This window comes from Setaria viridis, chromosome 1, assembly GCF_005286985.2.
Source record: "Setaria viridis chromosome 1, Setaria_viridis_v4.0, whole genome shotgun sequence".
NCBI lineage: Eukaryota > Viridiplantae > Streptophyta > Magnoliopsida > Poales > Poaceae > Setaria > Setaria viridis.
Window position 1 is genome coordinate 729,797 of NC_048263.2, and position 22,256 is coordinate 752,052.

At 43.0% G+C, this 22,256-nt stretch overlaps 2 protein-coding genes across 3 annotated transcripts; one reads left to right on the plus strand and one right to left on the minus strand.

Annotated features, from left to right (window-relative positions):
* Nucleotides 1-1,104: 1,104 nt before the first annotated feature.
* Nucleotides 1,105-6,270, plus strand: LOC117843945 (glutamate receptor 2.7). The gene is made up of 5 exons (XM_034724737.2): nt 1,105-1,422; nt 2,248-3,590; nt 3,913-4,216; nt 4,746-5,152; nt 5,287-6,270. Exons 1-5 carry the CDS (start codon nt 1,164-1,166, stop codon nt 5,734-5,736), a joined length of 2,763 nt encoding a protein of 920 aa, XP_034580628.1. The 5' UTR covers nt 1,105-1,163; the 3' UTR covers nt 5,737-6,270.
* A 1,110-nt stretch (nt 6,271-7,380) lies between these two features.
* Nucleotides 7,381-15,416, minus strand: LOC117843954 (uncharacterized). Of its 2 annotated transcripts, XM_034724748.2 has the most exons (6): nt 15,004-15,414; nt 12,233-12,562; nt 10,546-10,701; nt 9,241-9,545; nt 8,594-9,158; nt 7,381-8,197 (listed from the first exon to the last, which is right to left on the minus strand). In XM_034724748.2, exons 1-6 carry the CDS (start codon nt 15,173-15,175, stop codon nt 7,680-7,682), a joined length of 2,046 nt encoding a protein of 681 aa, XP_034580639.1. In that variant the 5' UTR covers nt 15,176-15,414; the 3' UTR covers nt 7,381-7,679. The 2 variants fall into 2 exon arrangements, with proteins under 2 accessions (XP_034580639.1, XP_034580648.1); XM_034724757.2 differs by lacking the exon at nt 10,546-10,701 and having other exon boundaries at nt 15,004-15,416.
* Nucleotides 15,417-22,256: the final 6,840 nt, after the last annotated feature.

Here is a 22,256-nt window from a genome sequence, read left to right on the forward strand (position 1 = left end):
GAAGCTTAGGGGTGTTTGGATCTTTAGTCCGGACTAAAATTCATGTCACATCAAATATTCGGAGGCTAATCAGGAGGACAAAATATGAACTAATTATAAAACTAATTACACAGACAGAGCCTAATTCGCGAGACGAATCTATTAAACCTAATTAATCCACTATTAGCACATGTTTACTGTAGCATCACATTGTCAAATCATGAACTAATTAGACTTAATAGATTTGTCTCGCAAATTAGCCTCCATCTGTGCAATTAATTTTGTAATTAGTTTATATTTAATACTACTAATTAGTATCTAAATATTCGATGTGACAGGAACTTTAGAACCGAAGCCAGCTATCCACAGCGACGTACGCATGCATCATGCAGCGCACCAATCATAGCCGCGATCGCTGCATGCGCGCGCGCTGCTAGCTACCAGCGACGATCGTTCGTCGCAAGCGCGCAGCGGCGAACGAGCGCCCAATAAGGGTCCCGGAACAACACTGCTACCAAGATATATTAAAAAAAACTTGTACCTATAAAAAATTATCATTGGCAGTCTCAAGATGCTACTTGCACTGGTTCTGAAATTTATACCCATTCACATCAGCATCAAGGGTTTTCCTTCTGAGACGACCCAAGATATGCAAGGCTCAACACAGACAAAAGCGCTTTAAAAAAAACCCACAGACATAGCATTCCCTCGAAACACGTACATATACAGAATCCGCTTTACACACGCTCAGACTTGCTCGCATATTTTCATACCGTGCTGGGTCAACGTTTCAATACTGCTGACCGATTCATTCAGTTATCACAGACAAGGCCCAGTCTGCTACTGGAAGTCACAGGGAAATTTCACTTGCATCTGTAACCACGCGAGACTTCGAAGTTCAACTTCCAGGTCTTCAGCTCACTGTGGTCCAGTATGAGATCGATTCTTTGATAAGTAAGTAGAGAGCAAACCACCGGCCATGAAGGAAACCTCGAACTGGGAGAGCAAACAATTTTAAATTCTTGACAGGAACTGCCTCGAAGGGACAAACTTTGATCAGAATCAAGTAGTAGTCTAACAGAGATTTGACCAAAGTTCAGTTTAACTAACAAAGACATGACAACTTATGCATCTATAACTAGTGCACCAGTGCAGAAAGATTCTTCTGCAAACATCGCAGTGAGATGGCAACAGGAGTTAGGATCGCAATGTTCCTATTCTTGGCCTTCAGCTCAGCAGTAGCCCAAAATGTAACAGAAAGCAAAGTACAAGAATTCCATGTAGGGGTGGTACTTGATTTGGGGACAACAGTTGGGAAGGTAGCACATACCAGCATTTCAATTGCTGTCGAGGATTTCTATGCGATCCATCCGAACTACACCACACGGCTCGTCCTCCACGTCAGGGACTCCATGAGTGATGATGTCCAAGCTGCATCTGCAGGTGAGTTTCATCCTTATATGGATTTTTACACTTTGATAGAGTACATGTTTACCTGATTATGTAAAGTTTGCACACTTTAGTATCTTGGAAGTTTGGGATTTTGAACACAGCAAACCATTTGAAAGTCTATAAAGCTGTTGTACTCCATTAGATGGTTATACAGAATAAATAGAGAACTCCATATATAAAGAGGCAGAAGGGGTGCTTTAGTTTAGCCAATTATATAACTCCCTATGTGGAAACAATGGGGGTAATTATAAACTATTAAATGTGAATTATCAAATGCACCCTAGCTGAAATTTAGCATGTACCTAGAAGGAATCTGTACATTGTAGTGGTTTGGATGCAGAAAACAAGCAGCGTTGATGTATTAGACGAGGGTTTTTTCAGAAATAGTACAGCTACAAGGCATTGGCAATCATGTCTTGAAAACCACTTCATGCAATGGAAAAACATGATATGTTTACATTTAGTGGCACCTAACTTTTGCAATCCATATAGTTCCTTCACTGCAGGTACTGCATCAGTGGGGAGAAAACAAGGCTATGCATGTCATTGCATTTATAATTGAAATGATTTCTACCATAGCTTTATGTTGATATGATAGCCAATGCAACCTTACAGGAACAACCTTTTTTATATGTTCCATTGTCATAACTTACAGTTAAACAGTGTAGTGAGTGATTCCCATCCATCCATCTCTTGTGAATACTTTGATAGAGCTATTCCCAGTGATTCAATTCTGGGTGCAGAGTATCTGAATTCTGAATATAAAAAAATTGCTTCCATCAAAAAGTTGAAGTCTGACTCTACGCATGTATACAGTTCTTGACTTGCTGGAGAACTACAATGTCCAAGCTATTATTGGCCCACAGAAATCTTCTCAAGCTGTTTTTGTATCAGCTCTCGGGAATAAGCATCAACTCCCAATTATATCATTCACAGCAACAAGCACATCTTTATCTTCCCCTGGTCTTCCATATTTTGTTCAAGCAACATCACGTGACTCTGCACAAGTGAGTAGCATCGCCTCCATAATAAAGACCTACGGATGGAGAGAGGTGGTGCCTATCTATGTAAACAACAATTATGGTAGAGGTATTATACCAGATCTTGCTAATGTCCTTGAAGGAATAGATGCCCATATTCCTTATCGCAGTGCTATAGATGAATCAGCAACAGGCGAACAAATTACCCAAGAACTCTACAAGCTGATGACAATGCACACAAGGGTTTTTGTTGTTCACATGTCCTCCTCCTTGGGCTCCCTCTTGTTCACAAAAGCAAAGGAAATTGGCATGATGAGCAAAGGATTTGTTTGGATCATAACAGATGGACTAGCAAGTCTTGTAGATTCCCTAAATCATTCAGTCGTGGAAGCAATGAATGGTGCCTTGGGGGTTGTGTCCTATGTTCCTAAGTCAACAGAACTTGACAATTTCACCATGAGATGGTATATGAGATCCCGAAATGATCATCCCAATGACCCAACATTGAAATTAAGCATCTTTGGACTATGGAGCTATGATACAATCTGGGCAGTAGCACAAGCAGCAGAAAAGGCAAAGGTTACTGAAGATAAATTTGAAAGACCACCTGCAATTGAAAACTACACAAGTTCAAAAACTTTAGAGAACTCAAGAAATGGTCCAGCAGTCCTAAAGGAGATTTTGCAAACCAAGTTTCAAGGTTTAAGTGGTTACTTTGACCTTACAGATGGACAGCTGCAAATTTCCATGTTTCAGATAATAAATGTAGTTGGAAAAGCACATAGAGTAATTGGGTTTTGGACTGCACAAAATGGAATTTCACAGCAATCAGATCAAAGGAGATCAAATACAACATACTGGAGCACCACACCCACACGTAATTTGAAGACCGTGATTTGGCCAGGAGAATCTACAGAGGTGCCCAGAGGGTGGGAAATTCCAACAGACGGGAAGAAGCTTCAAGTTGGTATAGTCATAGGTGCAGGTTATCCAAAATACATAGATGCCAATGAAGACTCCCTAACAGGTGAAATTAAAGCAAGTGGACTTGCAATCGAAATATTTGAAGAGGCAGTAAAGAGACTTCCTTATGCACTCCCTTATGAATACGTAGTATTTAACACCACAGAGAATGTAAGTTCAAGCTACGATGATTTTGTCAACCAAGTTTACCTTAAGGTAAGACATACTTCACATGTTTATATTTTTCAAGTCAAAAGTATAGATTGCATAAATTTATGCTTTCCAAGATCTGAAATTTACTATGTCATGATGTTATCTCAAAATAAAACAAACTACTCAGCTATTCCAATACCATGATAGTTTAGTAAATGGTGCCAATACCATAATAGAAGAAAAAAATCGAAGCCTTTCGTGAGTTTACTCAGTCATTGACACAATTTCTGAGGTACTTTGCATCCCCCCTGCCCCCAATCCCCCAACCAAAATTTCTTTTTTTTCCCCCGACTCTTGGTTAAACAATTTCCTTTTACACTGACAGAAGTATGACATAGCAGTTGGAGACATAACAATTAGGTACAACAGAAGTTTGTACGTCGACTTCACTCTGCCTTACACTGAATCAGGGGTAGCAATGGTTGTTCCTGTCAAGGAAAGCGTGGACAAGAATGCATGGATTTTCTTGAAGCCACTGACACCTGGCATGTGGTTTGGGACTATCATACTCTTTATCTACACAGGCATTGTGATATGGTTGTTGGAGCTTCTAGGCAACAACAAGAATGTTCAGGGTCCAATTCCACGACAGCTAGCTACAATGATATATTTTTCACTGTTTGAAGAGAGTTGAGTGCACTCATCCCAATTCTTTTTTCCCTGAAATAAATTAGATATATAGCATAATGATCAAGTCGTTATGCTTTTTATCCTGACAAGTTACTTCATACAGAAAAATTCCAGAACTTAAAAAAAGAAATGTGTATTGTTTAGATGTTTTCAACTAAATGTGCTGCGTTTATAAGCCATGTCCTACAGGCTACAGCACAAAGTGACCAATTAAACAAGCGGAAAAATCTTGTGTTCAGAACTATCAAACGAGTATGAAATTCTAAAAATGCATGACGGAATAGATTACCACTAAATGCCTTAAGTCCATAAGCCATCTCTTACAACTCACATGTTCCTAAATAGGGGGGCAAATCTCGTATAAAGAAATATCAAGCCAATATGAAATTAGAAATTCAAGAAGGCACATCTCCCACCGTATGTGTGAAAAGATCACCAAACCTTGAGCCTTATGATTTTTTTTTTCTTTTCTGAACTTTCATTTACGATGTCTGAAAACAACATTAACTTGTAATCTAATTTCTGCAGAAGAGATGGTGAAACGCCTTACCTCTCGGATAGTATTGGTCATATGGCTGTTTTTCCTTGTGGTACTTAAGTCAAGCTACACTGCAAGCTTGACATCCATGCTAACTGTGCAACAGCTCCAACCAACTGTAACGAATGTCGACGAACTCCTAAAAACCGGACAATCCGTTGGGTATGCGCGTGGTTCCTACATCAAGGGTCTTTTGGAAGAACTCGGTTTTGATGCATCAAAGATCAAGCCCTATGACACCCCTGAAGGTTATCACAATGTACTTTCAAAGGGAAGCAAGAATGGTGGTATTGCTGCACTTGTAGATGAAATCCCATACATCAAATTATTTCTCGCAGAGCATTGCATGGGATACACCATGGTCGGGCCAATATATAAGACCGCAGGTTTTGGATATGTAAGTTTTAACTGTATATATTAAGTTTACTTTGGCATAAGTTCAAATTCAGCTTTATTTAAGTTGGCACACCAATGTGTGACAGCCTGAGATGGGCACCTGAGTTTTACAAAAGGGTTTCTCTTCTTTCTCAGGCATTGAGGAAGGGATCGCCCTTAGTCGGTGACATCTCACAGGCAATCCTCAACATAACAGGTGGAGACACTATCATTCAAATCGAGAAGAAATGGATAGGAGACCAAAACAACTGCCAAAATGTGGGCACCATATCTGGCACAGGTAGCCTCACCTTTGACAACTTTGCAGGACCCATCATCGCTACTGGAGTTGCCTCGACCACTTCTCTTGTGGTTGCCTTGATAGTCTATTTCTGCAAAAAGAAACAAGTAGGACCTCAAAATGGTGGCTCAGAACAAATCTTGCCACCTGAAAATGGTGGAGATGAAGAAAGCCAGTGCCAACAAGCAGCCAGAGACAGAGGGATGCATGGACAAGTAAACAAGGTTATGCGTAACGGTTCGCCTGTAATTTGCAGAGGTGAAGGGATTCATAGATCGTGGGTATCAAGTTCAGCTCGATTTTAGCTCAATTCGATTAGTAATTAACCTTGCCCGAGCGGATTATTCTCTCTCTTTTTCCATCTAGATTTCAGCATATTATCCTTAGCCTAGAAATATTGGTTCAACCTGGCTGCCCAAACAGGCTCAAGTTGTAGTTACAGTTAAATAGAAAACGTAAGAATGAAGGGCGCCACTTGGCAATGTGGCCAGGTTTTCATGATTCTTGGATATTGAAATTCCGCCCCTTGGGTAGCCAACGGCGAGCGCGCCCCGCGGAGTCTGCGCTCGGCGCTTCCAACGGTTCGTTCGTTTGTTCTTAGCCCATCAGGCAGCTGCTGAATTTTGCTTACAGAGATGTCTCCGGCACTGAATAACTAACTGAATAAGCAGGCCTCCAATTGGCCATTGAAGTTACTGAAACATCCAACCCGAGGGACCAGTTTACTCTATTTTTCCACTTCATTCGGTTGATTTTGACTTTTGAGCAAAAATAGCTTCTCTCTAGAACCTTAGCCTTAAACTGAGGAAATTAAATATACAGAAATCAGTTTTTTTTTTTACAAAACCGGCAGGAGAAAGTTCCAATTTCATTGAATAGAGGAGGACTCCAAGCTCCAGGGCCAGTCCCCATCTGGCAAGTGGAAAGTGGCTTCGAAGTGGAGAGAAGGCGGCAGGGCAGCGGAGTTACGGGCCGCGCAGCGCAGGCGGTGGCGGTGGCGGCGGCGGCGGAACCACCATGGCGTAGGACGCGGACGTTACGGGCCGGCGTACGAGCCAGGGGCCAAGCTGTCAGTTAGCAGGCCTTCTTCTGGGCCATGGGCGAGCCAAAATCGCTAGGCTCTGTCGTAACCGTTTTTCGAGCCAGATTGGCAGGCTTTCAGCTTCATGCGAAGTTTATTCAGAAAAAAGGAGGTTTCAAGTGAATGCAGACTTATCATGCCATGCATATTGTACATGGTTGGCCCGGATGCTAATCTTCGGAGGCAGGGTTCCAGCTCCGACTTCTCCTGCAGCTCCAGCTGAATCCCTACCAAATAATTTGATGAAAAACGACTCCACGCCTCCACCCCAGGAGCACTAGAAGAAGCCTAGCTCCTCCAGCTCCTCATTTTAGGAGGAGCTGGAGCTCTACCAAGGGGGCTCAGTACACAAGTCACAACGGAGTTGATTTGTATGCTCAAACATATGAATTAGCATGATACCTGTAACAGTCAATACAGTGCCTAGTTACCCTTTTCCCAATTGGACAATGCACATGGTGGCGAAACACATGCTCGAGATAATTGAAACACAGTTAAATGTAGATAAGATACTTGAAACATACGACATATATACAGACCACTTAGCGATGTGGATATACAGACTTCGACGTGCATAAGCACGCCACACAAAAACAAGATATTATACATACAGAATTTGAGCTCGAACCATTGATCAAGCAGGTCCTTCTATCTGCCGGGCAGAGCTCCATGATGCACATTAAGAATATGCAGTGAGCATATCTTGAAGCAAAGTCAAGTTTTGCCGCAAGAACAATCAACAGATGTAACAATATAGTTAATATAGCTCGGACGACTGAGATGGCGATTTAACATGACTATGCCGATAACCAATGTTGATTTTCCAACCATCAGAATGAGCAAGATGCAAGCTACTGAGTCACCCGTGGAATGCAATTACCTCGCATGCTATTATTACTTCACTGATAGTAGGTCGAGATATATTAGTAATACACAACAGAAGATAGTGAGACAGTGAGAGACCTGTGATGTGATGGTAATGAAAAGGAAAATTACACTAGTTACAACAGTTCCCCCAACAACAAATGGCCCAATAGATACAGCACCCGCCACCTAAATTATCACATCTCCCAATGTTCTGTGACCTCTTATGAAACAGTTGCCTGGTTCCGCTGTCCCCCAGACGATATACCATAGCCTATGATTTCGACATGAATAATGTACACTTCACATTCTCCTGTTCCTCTCCCTATTCCAATCTCCTGCAGATCCTAGAGATGAGGTCAGTGTTGCTTTCCTCAACTTCTGCTGGTTCTCATACTCCTTCTCGAGCCGTGCCTGTGATGACACCTGGACTGGATGCCTTCCGCCATTGCCATGGGGTTGCTTTGTATCAAGCATAAGACCTCGCTCGGACCTGACAGGAGAGGCACCATCTTCAATAGGCACAGGCCACCTTATAGTCCCCTTACTAGGGTTATTCAAGCGTGCAGAATCATTCTTCCTGTCAACTATTTTCTTGGTAGAGTGATTGCTCCCATTCCAAGGTGCATCATTGTTACGAGAACCTGATGAGCTCTCAGCTGTACCAAACTGGGATGAGGCCTTGCGGGCCTTCATCACCTTTTCAGATGGTGATTTTGGCCACTTAATTGCCCCATTGCTGTATCCTTGGGCACTCCATGATTCAGTGCTTCTTCTCATATCACATAAGATCTCAGCAGCGCGCTGTATCTTTGGCGATACTGCTTGTGGAAAGATCACATAAGTAAATCATCAAAAGCAAAGTAAACCGAAAATGAGTAAACACCAAATAAATGGTGCAGAAAATAGTACGTAAGATACAGACTGAGGCACTGAGCACCTAGCTCTAGTAATAACGAAATCTTAAGGGCTTCTATTCTTGTTTAACTTGCAAATGTTACATGATAGCAGAAGATGGTAGAATATTGTTAAAAAAAGTATGTAAGCTTCAAAATGCTTTAGATCATCAATATGATATTGAATGTCAGGCCACCAAAGCATTTGTACATCTAGAATATATAGAATAGTGAGCTATAAAGCAAGATACTTCCGACAAATCAAGTTAAATTCCCTAGCAACTAATATTGTCATCAAGATATGGTATAGACTTAGCATACCTTGCGGTGTTTTTAAAAGAGAATGTTCACTGTCATGCTTCTGGAAACCATCTGAAGAGTCACCATGGTCCAGGGATTGCAGTTGCTGAGAACCATTCTCACTCCCAATTTTTCTTGAGTGAATATTTTGTACAAGTGATCCGGAAGTTGATTCCATGCCACATAAATTATATCGCCCATCACATGAACCCATTATAGATAACTTTGCTGCATCCATCTCTTGAAGAAGATCATCAATTTTATGGACAGATGAATCTTCATAATCTAGAGTGAGGTTGCATCCAACCCTCATCCACTGCCACTGGGAACTACTCCTACTCGACCCATGTTTACCACAGTCAACACTTTGTCGATAACCCCCGGCCTGTGAATGTGACCAAGGAAATGGTGGCAAACTAGCTCCATGAACAGTCATGGAAGGCATATAAGGCTTAACTGCAGCTGTGCTCTCACTTCCTGGTGCTAAAAGTGAGTCCAGATCTTGTCCATGGGGAAGTGTTAAACGGCTTAAGATATCTTTTGGAGGACAAAGTGATGTATCACAGACATTGATTTGTGAAGAGTCCTGGGTAGTAAACTTTGAGGGTCAGAAACTTTGAGGCACTTAAATACATGATAATTGGTGTAGTAATGATGATTTTCCTTACCTTAACCAAGGGGGGTGGCTTGTCACCACATTGCTCTTTGATGTCATAGCTAGAAGTGCTTGCAGAAGGAAGTTTAGGGCTCAGGATGAGATTAGCATCTTTTCCATTGCAATAGTCCATATCTGAAAGCATAGAAAACGCTTTTCTGACAGAGACTAGGAGTTCATCTTTCGTACGCAATACCTTCTTTCCTTTATCTCTTCCTAAGCTGGAATACTTGTAAGTACCATCGAGAAGTTCACTCAATGAGAGGTTCTCAATGTGATTTGTGATGTCACGGACATCAGATTTAAGGCCATGTGCTCCTGATTAAACATGCCAATCATGGTTAGTTGTGATGCAAAGAGGTTTGACCAACAATACAATGCACATTCCATAATGAGATATGGAAATAAGTTCTTATTACTGCAAAGATCACATGCCATAAATAATATAGAATCCTATAAGTGCAAAACAGGGGCATCCAGACCTAAATAGTAATAACATTGTGTTGTAACTCAGGACTGCATGCTTCCAAATTAGTTTATGCAAGTAAAAGCATGCAAAAAAACAAAAGAAGTACCATCAACCACCAAAAAAACAGAGAAAAAGTACACATTTTTAGTTATTAGAAATTAGAATGTCGATGAACTCAAGAATCATATCATGCCTATGCCTACTGCCAACCTTTGAGTGGGTGTGAAACAAACTTCAAAGAAAATAAGTTTAATAGAACCACAAGGACAATTGATAACCCTTTTTAGAAAGATTAAACAGAAAAGGAAGTGGTATTATTAGAAAGAAAAATATATCATCATGATTGAGAAGGTATCACCCAAGGTTAACTAAACTTCGATCGCTAGGAGTGAATCCGAAAAATCTCAAAACGGAAAATCAAATCTATGAACCAAAAGTAAACATGTCATATAGCCATGCAATTAACCATAACTGCTAGGAAGTGCATAACTAGATTCCACTGTCATATATTATGAGGACAGAGCATCAAAATATATGATAGGAACTATGGAAGAGCAATTATCTTTGGAGAATGGCACATGATTAGCGGTCAGCAGACATTGATCAACATTACCGGTGCAGCATTGAAATACAAAAGCAAAATATTAGTAAATCAAGAGCTAACCTTCTTACATAATTATTTAATGTCTAAGTACAATGTTTGAGAAAACAATTTGAAGATATTCATACAAAGATATTTTACATCCACTTATCCACTAGGCTCATATGATCATCAGTCAACAAAAGAAAAATAACTGGCAGTTGCTAAGATATAAATGCATGATGTAGATGCAACCAGTTACTACATACCAAGTACGCTGTTTCCCGAGAAACCAGAATCAAAATTTGCTAAACCAGCCTTTGATGAGAAACAATCATATTTTGATCTGACACCAGACCTAATATTCTTCTTATCAATTCTCTTTGCATCAGAAATGCGCTTCTGCTTGAGCAACCGAGATTTTTCTGTGTATAATTAGGATAAGTGCAAAAGTATTTATTGTCAGAATATCAAACTAAACATGTGGATTAAAGCGAGTAGAACAAACGAGCCCTCAGCAGAGTGGACCAATATCAGAAGTGTATTGAAAAAAGAGTATGGCAAGCAATACAATGGACTTGTTAAAAAATAGTGGCTATAAATTTTGTAGGAACAAAATGGCCAGTAACTAGCAGGAATCCAATTTCAAGTATTATTATCAGACGGCATAGCAAAAATCCATTTCCTAATGGGATCTCCTGCCCCGATCCAATCAACCAAACACCCTTTGAGACGACCGGCCAAAAACATGAAAAAGGGGTAAACCAATCTTTACTTGACCAGAGCCCACTAAAGCGGTTGATTAACTGCTGTTAGGTACTTTAAACATTTGAATATTATCTCTGGATGTGTATAGTACTATAGTTCAGTTCGAATATTTTAAGTTGAATACATTTACTCAGCAACATTCATTATTCAGTTAAATCATTTTAGTATATTAAGACAACACAACCCAGGCATATTGAAACCATGTCGCAGATGAGTGAGGCAGTGAGCTGTTACCCCAAGCCAATGGAAACATCATAAGAGGAAAACCACTAGGAAAGACCTCCTTAAATAAGGTAATTTTCAAACATTGCATGATAAACTTCATAGGAACAAGAGATATAACGACCAGAGCACCCTCAACAGGCATAAGCAACAAGCCATCCATCCATACTACACATTTGTCTTTACAACATTTATTCCTAGTGTTCATATCTTTTGTATAAACTCATTGTTGAATCTAACATATGTTAGTTAGATTTTTAGTCACCCTTTTCCAGTTATACAAGATTACAGCATCCTTGCAAATCTTCCTGGCACACATTACCAGATGTTCTGAACTGAGACTGGTTTTCTCGATGGGAAGGCGAGGCTTGATGCCACGCCTCTGCGGAGCTATGGCGAGCTCTCTTTCTTGATTAATTCCAAATAACTTGCCATGCCTCTGTACAGCCGGCTCCTAACAACCTTATCTAGTCCTAAGGCCTAATCTATCTAACTAACTGTGGCCATCCAGGCTGCCACACTCATAACAGTTTCTTTGCCACCAAGATTGTGATTTGTGAATATGCCCCAAATAAAACTTTCAATGTCAGCATTGGATATTATGGATCAGAGCAGAGTGTAGGCTTCTCAACTTTTCAGAAGTGAAATTTCTGGTAGAGTAAGAGGCTGTGAGTTCTTCCAAACAAATAATTGAAGGCTATCTATGTAAAAAAAGGTTGAATAGAAGAGAGGCCCCAAGGAGGAGAGATGAAGCAGGAATAGGGAAATCAGCACATTGACAAAATAATGTTGGATCAAAACAAGATACATCTACAGTGCACATATCACTTATATCAGGCCAACAAAGGTGCCTCGTCCCAGTCTCTGAAATCATCATTGAATGCATGCCACGAGTTGTAGAATGAGTTATGGAGAACTGCATCAAAGTGGACAGCTGAAAATGAATAAAGAAACTTAATAATTTACCAGATGCTGCACATTGTGCCAATTCAGGAACATTCTTCTGTGATATGAAGTCATGTCCCTTAGCTTCGGCATCTCTTCCAGTTTGTACTGGCTCAATCTTCGGCCTTTTTGAACAAGGTGGACCGTCCAACAACTTTATGGTCTTTTTTGCCACTATCTTGCTATCTTGCTTATGCAAGGATTGAATAGCATCATGTCCAACAAAATCCCTTTTACCGTTTTCAGACTTCAAGCCAAAACCAAGAGATTTCTGCATAGGGACTTCCAAAGAAGTCCTTTTACTTCTAAAGGACGGAAAGCCTTCTATATTCTGGCTTTGCTGCTTCACATCTGCCCATGTGTGTTTTTAACAGATCAATCAGCAGTGAATCAGATTATAAAAAAAGAAATAGTATAAATAGAGTAAACGTTTAGAGAGAGAAACAAATGGCCAAATACTCCTACAGCGTAACAGAAACTTTTGCAAGGAACAGTGTTCGTACTTTAACTTTAGATGGAGAATATAAAGATATTTTTTAACCCTACAAGCAACATACACGAATCAATGTGTCAAAAGAAAACAACAACCAATATCAAAGCAAGCCCCAGAGGAATGCAAAGTTCTATACAGAGCATATTTACATTTCTAAAGGTTACAGGATCCACATGCTCTGACACGTGTGTTGCTTGCCAATCTATCTAAACACTCTATAAAGGGATTTCTGCATTCGAGGGTAATTAACTCATCACATTATCGACCATCAGAAAGCTTTGTAAAGGAACTTCATGATATTATATTCATGAGAAAATTCACGATATTGTCTACCATTAAAATCCCTCTAAAGGAAATTTGACACATTAGTCTCACAGGAAAACAGCATTGGCAACTTAGCATCACTAAAGCAGGGATTTTATATAGACTTCAAAAGAAGTGAGAACAAAGCACATGACACATCAGCTGCACTTTGGAAACTCCCAATAGCAAAATTGCGAAGCAGTCCACAAAAAAACAAAGTCAAAACAAATAGTAAAAGACCCATTAACATCATTTAAGTTCACCTATCTCCCTTGTTTACAGCCAAATGATCAACACATGAAAGCAACAATACAAGTCCATATTACATAAAGTATTAAGACAGTGAACAAAACCATGCATATAAATATCATAAACCTAAAGAAAAATGGAATTGATTTTCACAAAAAAAAACTCAAGATTCACAAAGAAAAGACAAATAAACTGCAAGCAGAATTAGGGTGCAAACCAACTACAATGCAGTGATGGCTTCATGTTAAAATTTCAAAAGGTCACTGAGGGTGAGGGCACTGATCCAATTTCAACTGCAAGGAGCTCCAAGACTGAGGGTGAGGGCAGGACTCAATGTCTGCAGCTGAGAGAAAGAGCTGGAAATCCTTTTGTGCAATAATCGAACAAAACAATAACTGGACCCAATGGAAACCTGCTCAATGCAAAGCAGTAGCCAACTTGGAGGATTGTAGTTGCAAATTATGCCCATTACCAACAAAGATAGGCACAGCCAATCATGCAGATTTGAGGATCACAACATAAGTTTCGAAACTGAGACCACTCAAATGAGACAAAAAATGATTCTATTTCAGAGAAGATAATGTGAGTACTGAGCATCTGAACCCATATTTCACATCTCAAAGTTATGGTGCATTTGCTGTCATCTACACCTACCCCATGGGAGTTACGGCCACTACCAAGTCAACCTGTAGCTACCCCATTTGTAGGATAAAACACCTACCAATCATTATCATTACAAAATTAGTGCATAGTGTCATCATTTACATATGATGTCTTGCTCAGCGGGTCAATGCGAATACCAAAGTAATGCATCCATGAAGTAGCACCAAGTTGGCAAGAGCTACCCAATCCAAACAACATAAATAACTGGATGTAATAACAGAAGCATATACATTTCTCTTGTAAACAGAGCTACCAACTTAGTACCAAATTTAAATACGACAAAGATAACCAGCATGGTCCATGCTGCCAAGGAACGCCAAGGAAAAAGCTCCATAAAATCAAACGAATCAACAAAGAAGGCATTGAAAGGGGGAGAACAGGAGTAACAGCAAAGACAGGTTATGTTTCTTAATGACATGCACCACATAAATGCATCCACAACAACAATAAAACAACTACAGATCACCAGAAAACAGAGGAACTAGACAACAAACTGCAAGCACTTAAAGATCACATAAGACACAGAGGACTGTACACACAGCCGAAAGAATTTACAAACCTCCAAAAAAAACGGGAGCACTATGTAATCTATTACAGACAAGCACACAAGCACAGGAAGTACTGCTTAAGCAACCACAAACAAGAGATCAGCCAATCCAGCAAACAAACATCAAAGCCGCAGACATCATCACGGAGAAAGCTCACAAATCTGCTGAGGCGAGTCACCAAACCTATCCACTTGATTTCCCCCTCCCATGTCACAATTCATTAACATACATCTGCAGATACATGATCAATTGACCACAAAACAATCAATCAGGACACAAATGGAAGCCCCGTGTACCCCTCCGCCACAGAAATGGAAATTACTTACTACCACAACACATCACTCAAGCATCCCCACTAATACTAACAACAGAAGCAGCGGGAATTTCAAGTAGTACTAGAAGCAAGCGGACGAGAAGTCAAATCGACTCCCCCATAAACAATCCAACGAAATCACACCCAATTCTTCCGCCGTGACGAATAAGCACCCAACCGCCAACCAACCAGAAGATAAGGAGCGCGGGAAGAGGGACTATACCACCACCGTGCCGCCGATCCGCGTCGGCGCAGCGCCTCAGGACCTCCCCTCCCCCGCCTCCGGGGCCGCCACCACCGACGACGACGCCGTCCACCCCCTCCACGGCCGCTGCCGGCGCCAGGATATTCCCGAAATCCACCTTCGCTGGAAGCGGCAGCTCCACCGCATCCATCCACCGGGCCCCGGAAGGCCCAGACCCACCGAGACCTCACCCGCACCTCACCGCCAAAACCGGCCCAAATCAGCGCCGTTCCCGGGCGCGCTGGCGGCGAATCGGGCCGCGGGGAGGCGCGGGGCCTCCGATTGGCGCGAGATCTGGCGAGATCGGCGCGGGGCGCGGGCGGCGGCGGCGGCGCGGCGGGGGCAGGAGGAGGGGGAGGGGGACATCTAGGGCTTGGGAGCCGCGGAGGTGGGTGGGGGTGGGGGAGGAAAGGGAAAGGAGGAGGGGAGGGAGCGTGGAGGTATATATAGTTTTCGGGAAAATACAAGCCCAGGGTGGGGGCCAACGGCCGGCTCACGCACTCGCTGCGAGGCGGGGGCAGCGCTGCAGCGTGGTTCACTGGATTTTTTTAATTTCTTTCTCTCTTTTTCCTTTTTATTTCTTTTGTTATTTATACTAGGAAAATTCTTGCTGAGGATTCTGGAGCAGCCGATCCTAGGTATCCGCTGCGACAGGGATTTATGGCTATCCTTTTACATTTTCCTTGTTCAGAAAAGGAATTAATTGCAAGAGAGTAGAATCATCGATGAACAAACAGTTGGATAAAGATCTAAAGATGGTTGAAATTAAGAGAGATAGAAGAGATATGGATAAAATGGAAAAGGCAAAAGGTATCAAAGGAATTAATTGCTAGAGAGAAGAATCATCCATGAACAAACAGTTGGATAAAGAACCAAAGATGATTGAAATTATAGAAAGATAAAAGAGATATGGTTAAAAAGGAAAAGGCAAAAGGTATTAAATGCAAGAGAGTAGAATCATCAATGAATAAACAATAAGACAAAAGAAGAAGGATAACTGAAATTAAAGAGGCAAAACTGATCGGCTGAAAAAGCCAAAATATCTTATGACCAGAATAGTATGCTGGTATTAAGTGGAAGAAAAAAACAGAAGGTACACCATGAAAACGAGTAAGAATGCAAAAGGTGCAACATTTTGGAAAACAACCCTCTTGCAATCAATTTTCATGCAGGAAGATTTGATTTCATAACCAAATACTCTGTCCGTTTCAAATTGTAGACTGTTTTAATTTTTATAGATGCATAGCTCTAGATATAACATATGTCTAGATGCATAGAAAAACTATAAATCTAGAAAAACAAAAAAGATCTGCAATTTGTGACGGATGGAGTACCCTAGTTAATCACACAACATAAGTAGTGAATTTGAGCGCACCGCTATCGAAAATGAACCAACTTAGTGCCAAGCTAAAGGTCTTCTCTGAGTGTAGATGGCTACACCTGCGTGAATTGACGACCTGGCATTCAATGGCACGTCAAAAACATGCAGAAGAATGAGACGATCGGCACAACAATAGCTAGTGACCTTTGACACGTTACAAAAAGGTCATAATATATCCTCCTGCTTCATCTTGCCATGCTCAGAGTTAAGACATGGTTCAGTCCAACCAACTTGATCGGGTCGCCCCTAAACACTAGAAAAATAGTGGAGGCATGATACAAATCTTGAATTCGTAGGGTGGGATCTAAAATCAAATCAAATTAAATTACTTTAATACTTTTTAATACATCTTTAGAAGAAAGATACTTCTTTTCCAAGGATATCCGATAAAATTAGAACAATAGGGGGGGGGGGGGGGGGGGGGAATGTCGGGCCGGCCTCACGTTGCACGCACCGAAAACCTGCGTTGCCTCGTCTGAACTGTCGAGGCTTTTGCTGCAACGAGATGAGAGAGATTGTTTCCATAAAAAAAAACGAGAGGAGAGATTATACTGAGAGCCGTCGCCGTCGCCGTCGCCGTTGGTAAACGGGCGGGCCCGTGCGGCGGCGCGGTGACACGCGTGGCTGGATCGAGCTGCACCTGCACATGCGCGCCGCACGGGCGTCAGAACCCAGGAAGGTCAGGAACCCGCTGTTGGGACACATGCAGGCCGTGAGCTCGGCCTCGGCTGCAGCAGTGCAAGCGTGCAGCTCCACTGACCTCACTGCATGCGCATCAGCACGGTGCCTACGTGGCGGCAGCCCCGGTCTGACGCGTGCGCCAAGCCGTCGGCCCTTTCGTCGATTCCAACTATTCAAGATCTATTCAAGCTTTTACCGTAGCTTTTTTTGCGATGATCCCTGAAATCAAACAAGTTTTCGATCAATCGAGCTTCAAACTGCTTCGATCAAGTTTGCAGCAGAGGTGAGGTGGAGAAAACAGGAAAAGGGCACGTTCCGGGTCCACGGTCACTCTTGTCTCCTTGCGCCATGGCGCTCGCGAATAGCCAAGCAGGTCCCGATCAACTAACGAAATTTAAAATGGTCCAGAAAACATTTTTAAAACAAAAAAGCGCACTGATTGGAGGAGGAGGGATAAGCCCAGGAGAAAAACCTGCGTACGGGACTGCCGCGGACAACAAACAAGCTGATGTAAGGGGTGACGCCACCGCCCACGCAAGGACTCGCCGACTTTTCTCGGAAGCTGGTTCACTGACTCCGGACCTGGCACGGAGACGCGACGAGCCCGTTCTCGCCTTCGGCGGGTAGCAGTCGATCCTCTGGGGGTCTCTGTCAGCGTGAAAGCGTTCGGAGGATTGGAACAGGTGTGCAAGATGACAAGCGACGGTGCACCAAGGATACGGTGCTCGATCGAGAGGAATACGTCGCGTTTGAGGAAGCAAATCGAAACCGAACCGTGGACACACGGGGGTTGACGGGAAGTTCATGCACGGGTGGATGGAGCTCAGTCCAGGGGTTACTGCCGGCACACGGGGTTGACGGGGAGTTCCGTCGCCATGGTGTCATGTCATCAGAAAAGGTGGTAGGTCATCGTATGGTCCATGTTTCAGTCCTCGTCATGTTTGGGGGCATCTGGTTTCAGGGACTAAAGTTTAATTCTTGTTATATCGAATATATAAGAGACTAAAGTTTAATTCTTGTTATATCGAATATTTAGATATATAGATTAATTATAAAACTAATTGTATAAATGAAGGCTAATTCGCGAGATGAATCTATTAAACCTAATTACTCCATGATTTGACCTACTCAAATCATAGACTAATTAGACTTTTTTTTTGAACGAATGGGCACGGGATAGTGCCTATTTCATTGAGAGAGTAGATAATTACAGATTGTTACAGGAGAGATACAAGGTTTCCGTTTGTATTTGTATCGCGACTACTCTCTAGATAATAACGACGCTAGTGTTCTCGCCCCTGCTAAAATCCATGTGTCTGCTTCCGCTTTGACCTGTGCCAGCAGGGAGGTTGCGGTCATCTCTTGATGGTTGAATATTCATCGATTGCGTTCCTTCCAAATTTCCCATATTACCAGCAGGCCCATAGAGCAAGCTCCTTGCCGAGGAGCTTCAGTCCTGTAGTCATATTTATCCACCACTCAAGAGCATTGTCAGATGGGGGCCATTCCGAGGGGTGTAGACTGGCTTGCGAGGCCCAGGTGGCTATAAGACTCCATATTCGCTTGGTGTATCTGCATTGTGCCAGGAGATGATGTGCTGTCTCCTGATGTACTCGGCATAGAGGGCAGTTTGGTGAGTGCGGCCATCCTCTGCGCGCCAGCCGATCAGCTGTCCAAACCCGGTCCTGGAATATCAGCCAGGCGAAAAATTTGCATTTCGGTGGTGCCCAGCATTTCCATATTGTTTTACTGTACGGTGCATAAGTGGATCCGAAGAACTGTGCCTTGTACGCTGATGCTGCTGAGTATTGTCCATTTTTTGTGAATTTCCAGCGGAGTGTGTCCTCTTGTTGTGCTTGGAGGTTCACTGTCGCTACTAGTCGCCATAGTATGATGAATTCTTGTAAGTGTTGCGTTGTTAGGCCGGCGTGGATGTTTATGTCTGTCACCCATTTATTGTTGTGTAATGCCTCGCAAGAGTTTTGTGCTTCCCCCTGGATAGCTTGTATATGTTGGGTGCAATGTCCTTCGGGCGGGTACCCCTTCCCCAAGCTGAGTGCCAGAAGCTTGCTTTGCGTCCATTTCCCACTGTGATAACTGTGCAAGCCGCGAATAAGCGTTGATCAGAGTCGTCGCATGGGATGTCCAGTCCAATCCATGTTTTCCCCGGGGACTCCCACTCATGCCAGATCCATCGTAGTCGCAGTGCTCTAGCAAAATTATGAAGGTTCAGCACTCCTAGTCCGCCATTTTCTTTGGGTAAGCAGGTTTTGATCCAGTTGACCTTGCACTTGCCCCCTGTTAGCAAACTGTCTCCGGCCCAGATGAATCGCTTCCTTATTTTATCTAGTTCTTCCAGGACTTCGCTTGGTGGTTTTAATACGGTTAGTAGATATAAAGGTTGCGCAGAAAGCACAGCTTTGGCGAGGCAGACTCGTCCGGCTTGCGTGATGTTGCGATTTTGCCACCCAGATAGTTTTTTAGCTGCCTTGTCTATCAGGGGTTGGAAGTCAACTTTCCTTAAGCGCCGTATCGCAAGTGGTAATCCGAGGTATTTTAATGGGAAGTCGGTGCGAGTGATTGGCCATTCGGATAGTATTTCGTCAAGGTCTACATTATTGCAGCTGATGGGAGCCACTGTTGTCTTTTCCAGATTTGTGTGTAGTCCTGTGGCCTCTCCGAATAAATGTAGGAGTTTTGTGATATTTGTGACATCTTCCTTTGTTGGTTTTATGAAGATAGCCGCATCATCGGCGTACATAGAGATGCTAGTGCGCGGCGTGCGTTCGCCTAGTTTTTTAAGTAATCCCATTCCTGTCGCCGTGTGTATTAATTGGTACAGTGGGTCTATCGCCAGGATGAAAAGGAAGGGAGAGAGGGGGTCTCCTTGTCGTAGGCCTCGCCCATGCACAATTGCGTCGGATGGAATTCCGTTTATGAGGACTTTGGAGGTTGATGTGACCAGTAATGCCGTGATCCAGTTACGCCATCGTGCAGAAAATCCTCTATGTTGCAGTAATTCAAGCAGGTAGTCCCAGCGAACGGAGTCAAAAGCCTTTGAGATGTCCAGCTTCATTAGCAGTGTCGGCGTTCTGTGCCTGTGAAACCTTCTTGCCATGTTCCGAACATACAGGAAATTATCGTGAATGCTTCGCCCTTTGATGAAGGCACTTTGGCTTGGCGAAATCAATTTGTCCATGTAGGGCTGAAGCGTAGTTGCCAGCACTTTGGTAATGATCTTTGCTATTGCATGTATAAGGCTGATCGGTCTGAAGTCGCTTATGGTTTCAGCTCCATCCTTTTTGGGTACCAAGACAATGGCTGCTGTGTTAAGTAGGTTTAAGTCATTGCATCTCCCAGCATGGAAAGCATTTACTGCCGCAATAACGTCTCCTTTGATGATTCCTAGCATGATTTAAAGAACAATCCAGTGAAGCCATCTGGGCCTGGCGCTTTATCTTTGGGTAGGGCAGTTATTGCATTTTGTATTTCCTTATCTGAGAAAGGGTTGTCAATTCCGGCTAAATCCACTACTGGGAAATGTAGCTTGTCCCAGTTGAAGGTTCTGGTGCGAGTAGGAGGAGCGGACATCACGTTGTCGAAGTGGTCTTGGACGATTTGCTGTTTTTGTAAGTGCGTTACTGCCCAGTTATTTCCCCTCTTCAGTCGTTGGATGAAGTTTTTCCGCCTCCTCCCATTTGCCTTGAGGTGGAAAAACTTAGTATTCGCATCACCTTCTCGCAGGTAGGTTATCCTGGAGCACTGCTTCCTTCTCATTTTCTCTACGACCGCCCATCCCAGAAGTCGCGTTTTGAGTTTGCTTCGTATGTTGCGTTCTGGTTCCGTGAGCGTTCTTGCTTCCTCAGCTTCATCAAGGCGCAGGATGACTTCTTGTGCCATATGCAGTTTTAAGCGGGCGTCGGAGACGTGCGTTCGGCTCCAGGATCTTAGTGCGCGGGCAGTGTTGTGCAGTTTATAGCCCAGTCTATGGAACGGCTCAGTATGGGTAGTCGGCTTTGACCATTCTTTGTCTACGGTCTCATAGAATCCTGGTAGCCGCGTCCAAAAATTTTCGAAACGGAATGGTGTTGGTTTGCGAGGTCCCGAATGTTGTGCGAGTAGTAATGGACAGTGGTCCGAGTGCGAAGAAGATAGGGCGTGAAGGACGTGATCATCAAATTTTACATCCCAAGATGCGTTGCAGAAAACTCTATCGATTCGCGTTAGCGTCGGCTGATGTCTTGCATTGCTCCAGGTAAATCGTCTGTTTTGTAGGTGAATTTCTTTAAGTCCGCAATAATTCAGTGTTGATCTGAATCTTCTCATAAGCCTCCGATTTAAGTTGCTATTGTTCTTGTCTCTTGCGCTGTAGATTAAGTTAAAATCGCCCAGTATTAGCCATGGAGTGGTGTCGTCGGGCGCCATTGTTCGCAGTTGGCGTAGGAATGCAGGCTTTGCTGAGTGCCGTGTTGGGCCGTATACCGTCGTGAGTTGGAACCGAACGTTACTGTGCTTAACTATTGCTGTTGCTGAGATGAAAAACCGACTTGTTTGGATGTCCTGTATGTCAAAAACTCGTTCATCCCAGAGTAGTAGTATACCACCTTTTGTGCCTGAAGCCGCTTGATATGTGAAATTAGCTAAGCGAGGTCCCCCTAGTAGGTTTGCTAGCGTCGCATCAATACTTTGTAGTTTTGTTTCCTGCAGGCATATAATGTGGCATGCTGTGGCTGCAATGGTTTCGCGAACTGTGAGACATCTTGCCGGAGCGTTTAACCCTCTCACGTTCCAGCTCATTATTTGAAAATTGCTACTCATGGAAGATAACTTTTTGGCGCACGAAGGCGTAGTGGCCGAATTGCATTTTCTGTAGCAATTGATGCAGCCATGCTAGTGGGACTCGTAAGGTAGTAACTCCGTGGATGTGCTTCTCTGTGTTCTGAGTTGCCGGCGTTGATGACTCCTGTTCATTGGCGCATTTTGTAGTAGTGATTAACGGCGTAGTCGTTTTAGGGTTGACGTGGGCGGGGCATAGTCTGTCGTTCACTGTTTTCGCCCGAAGGTCGCAGCCAGCAGGGCGTGAGTGGAGTCCTCCCCGAAGGTCGCAGCCAGCAGGGTGAGGAACATAGTTATAAGGTACATAACAGTTGTGATACATAAACTGGTGAAT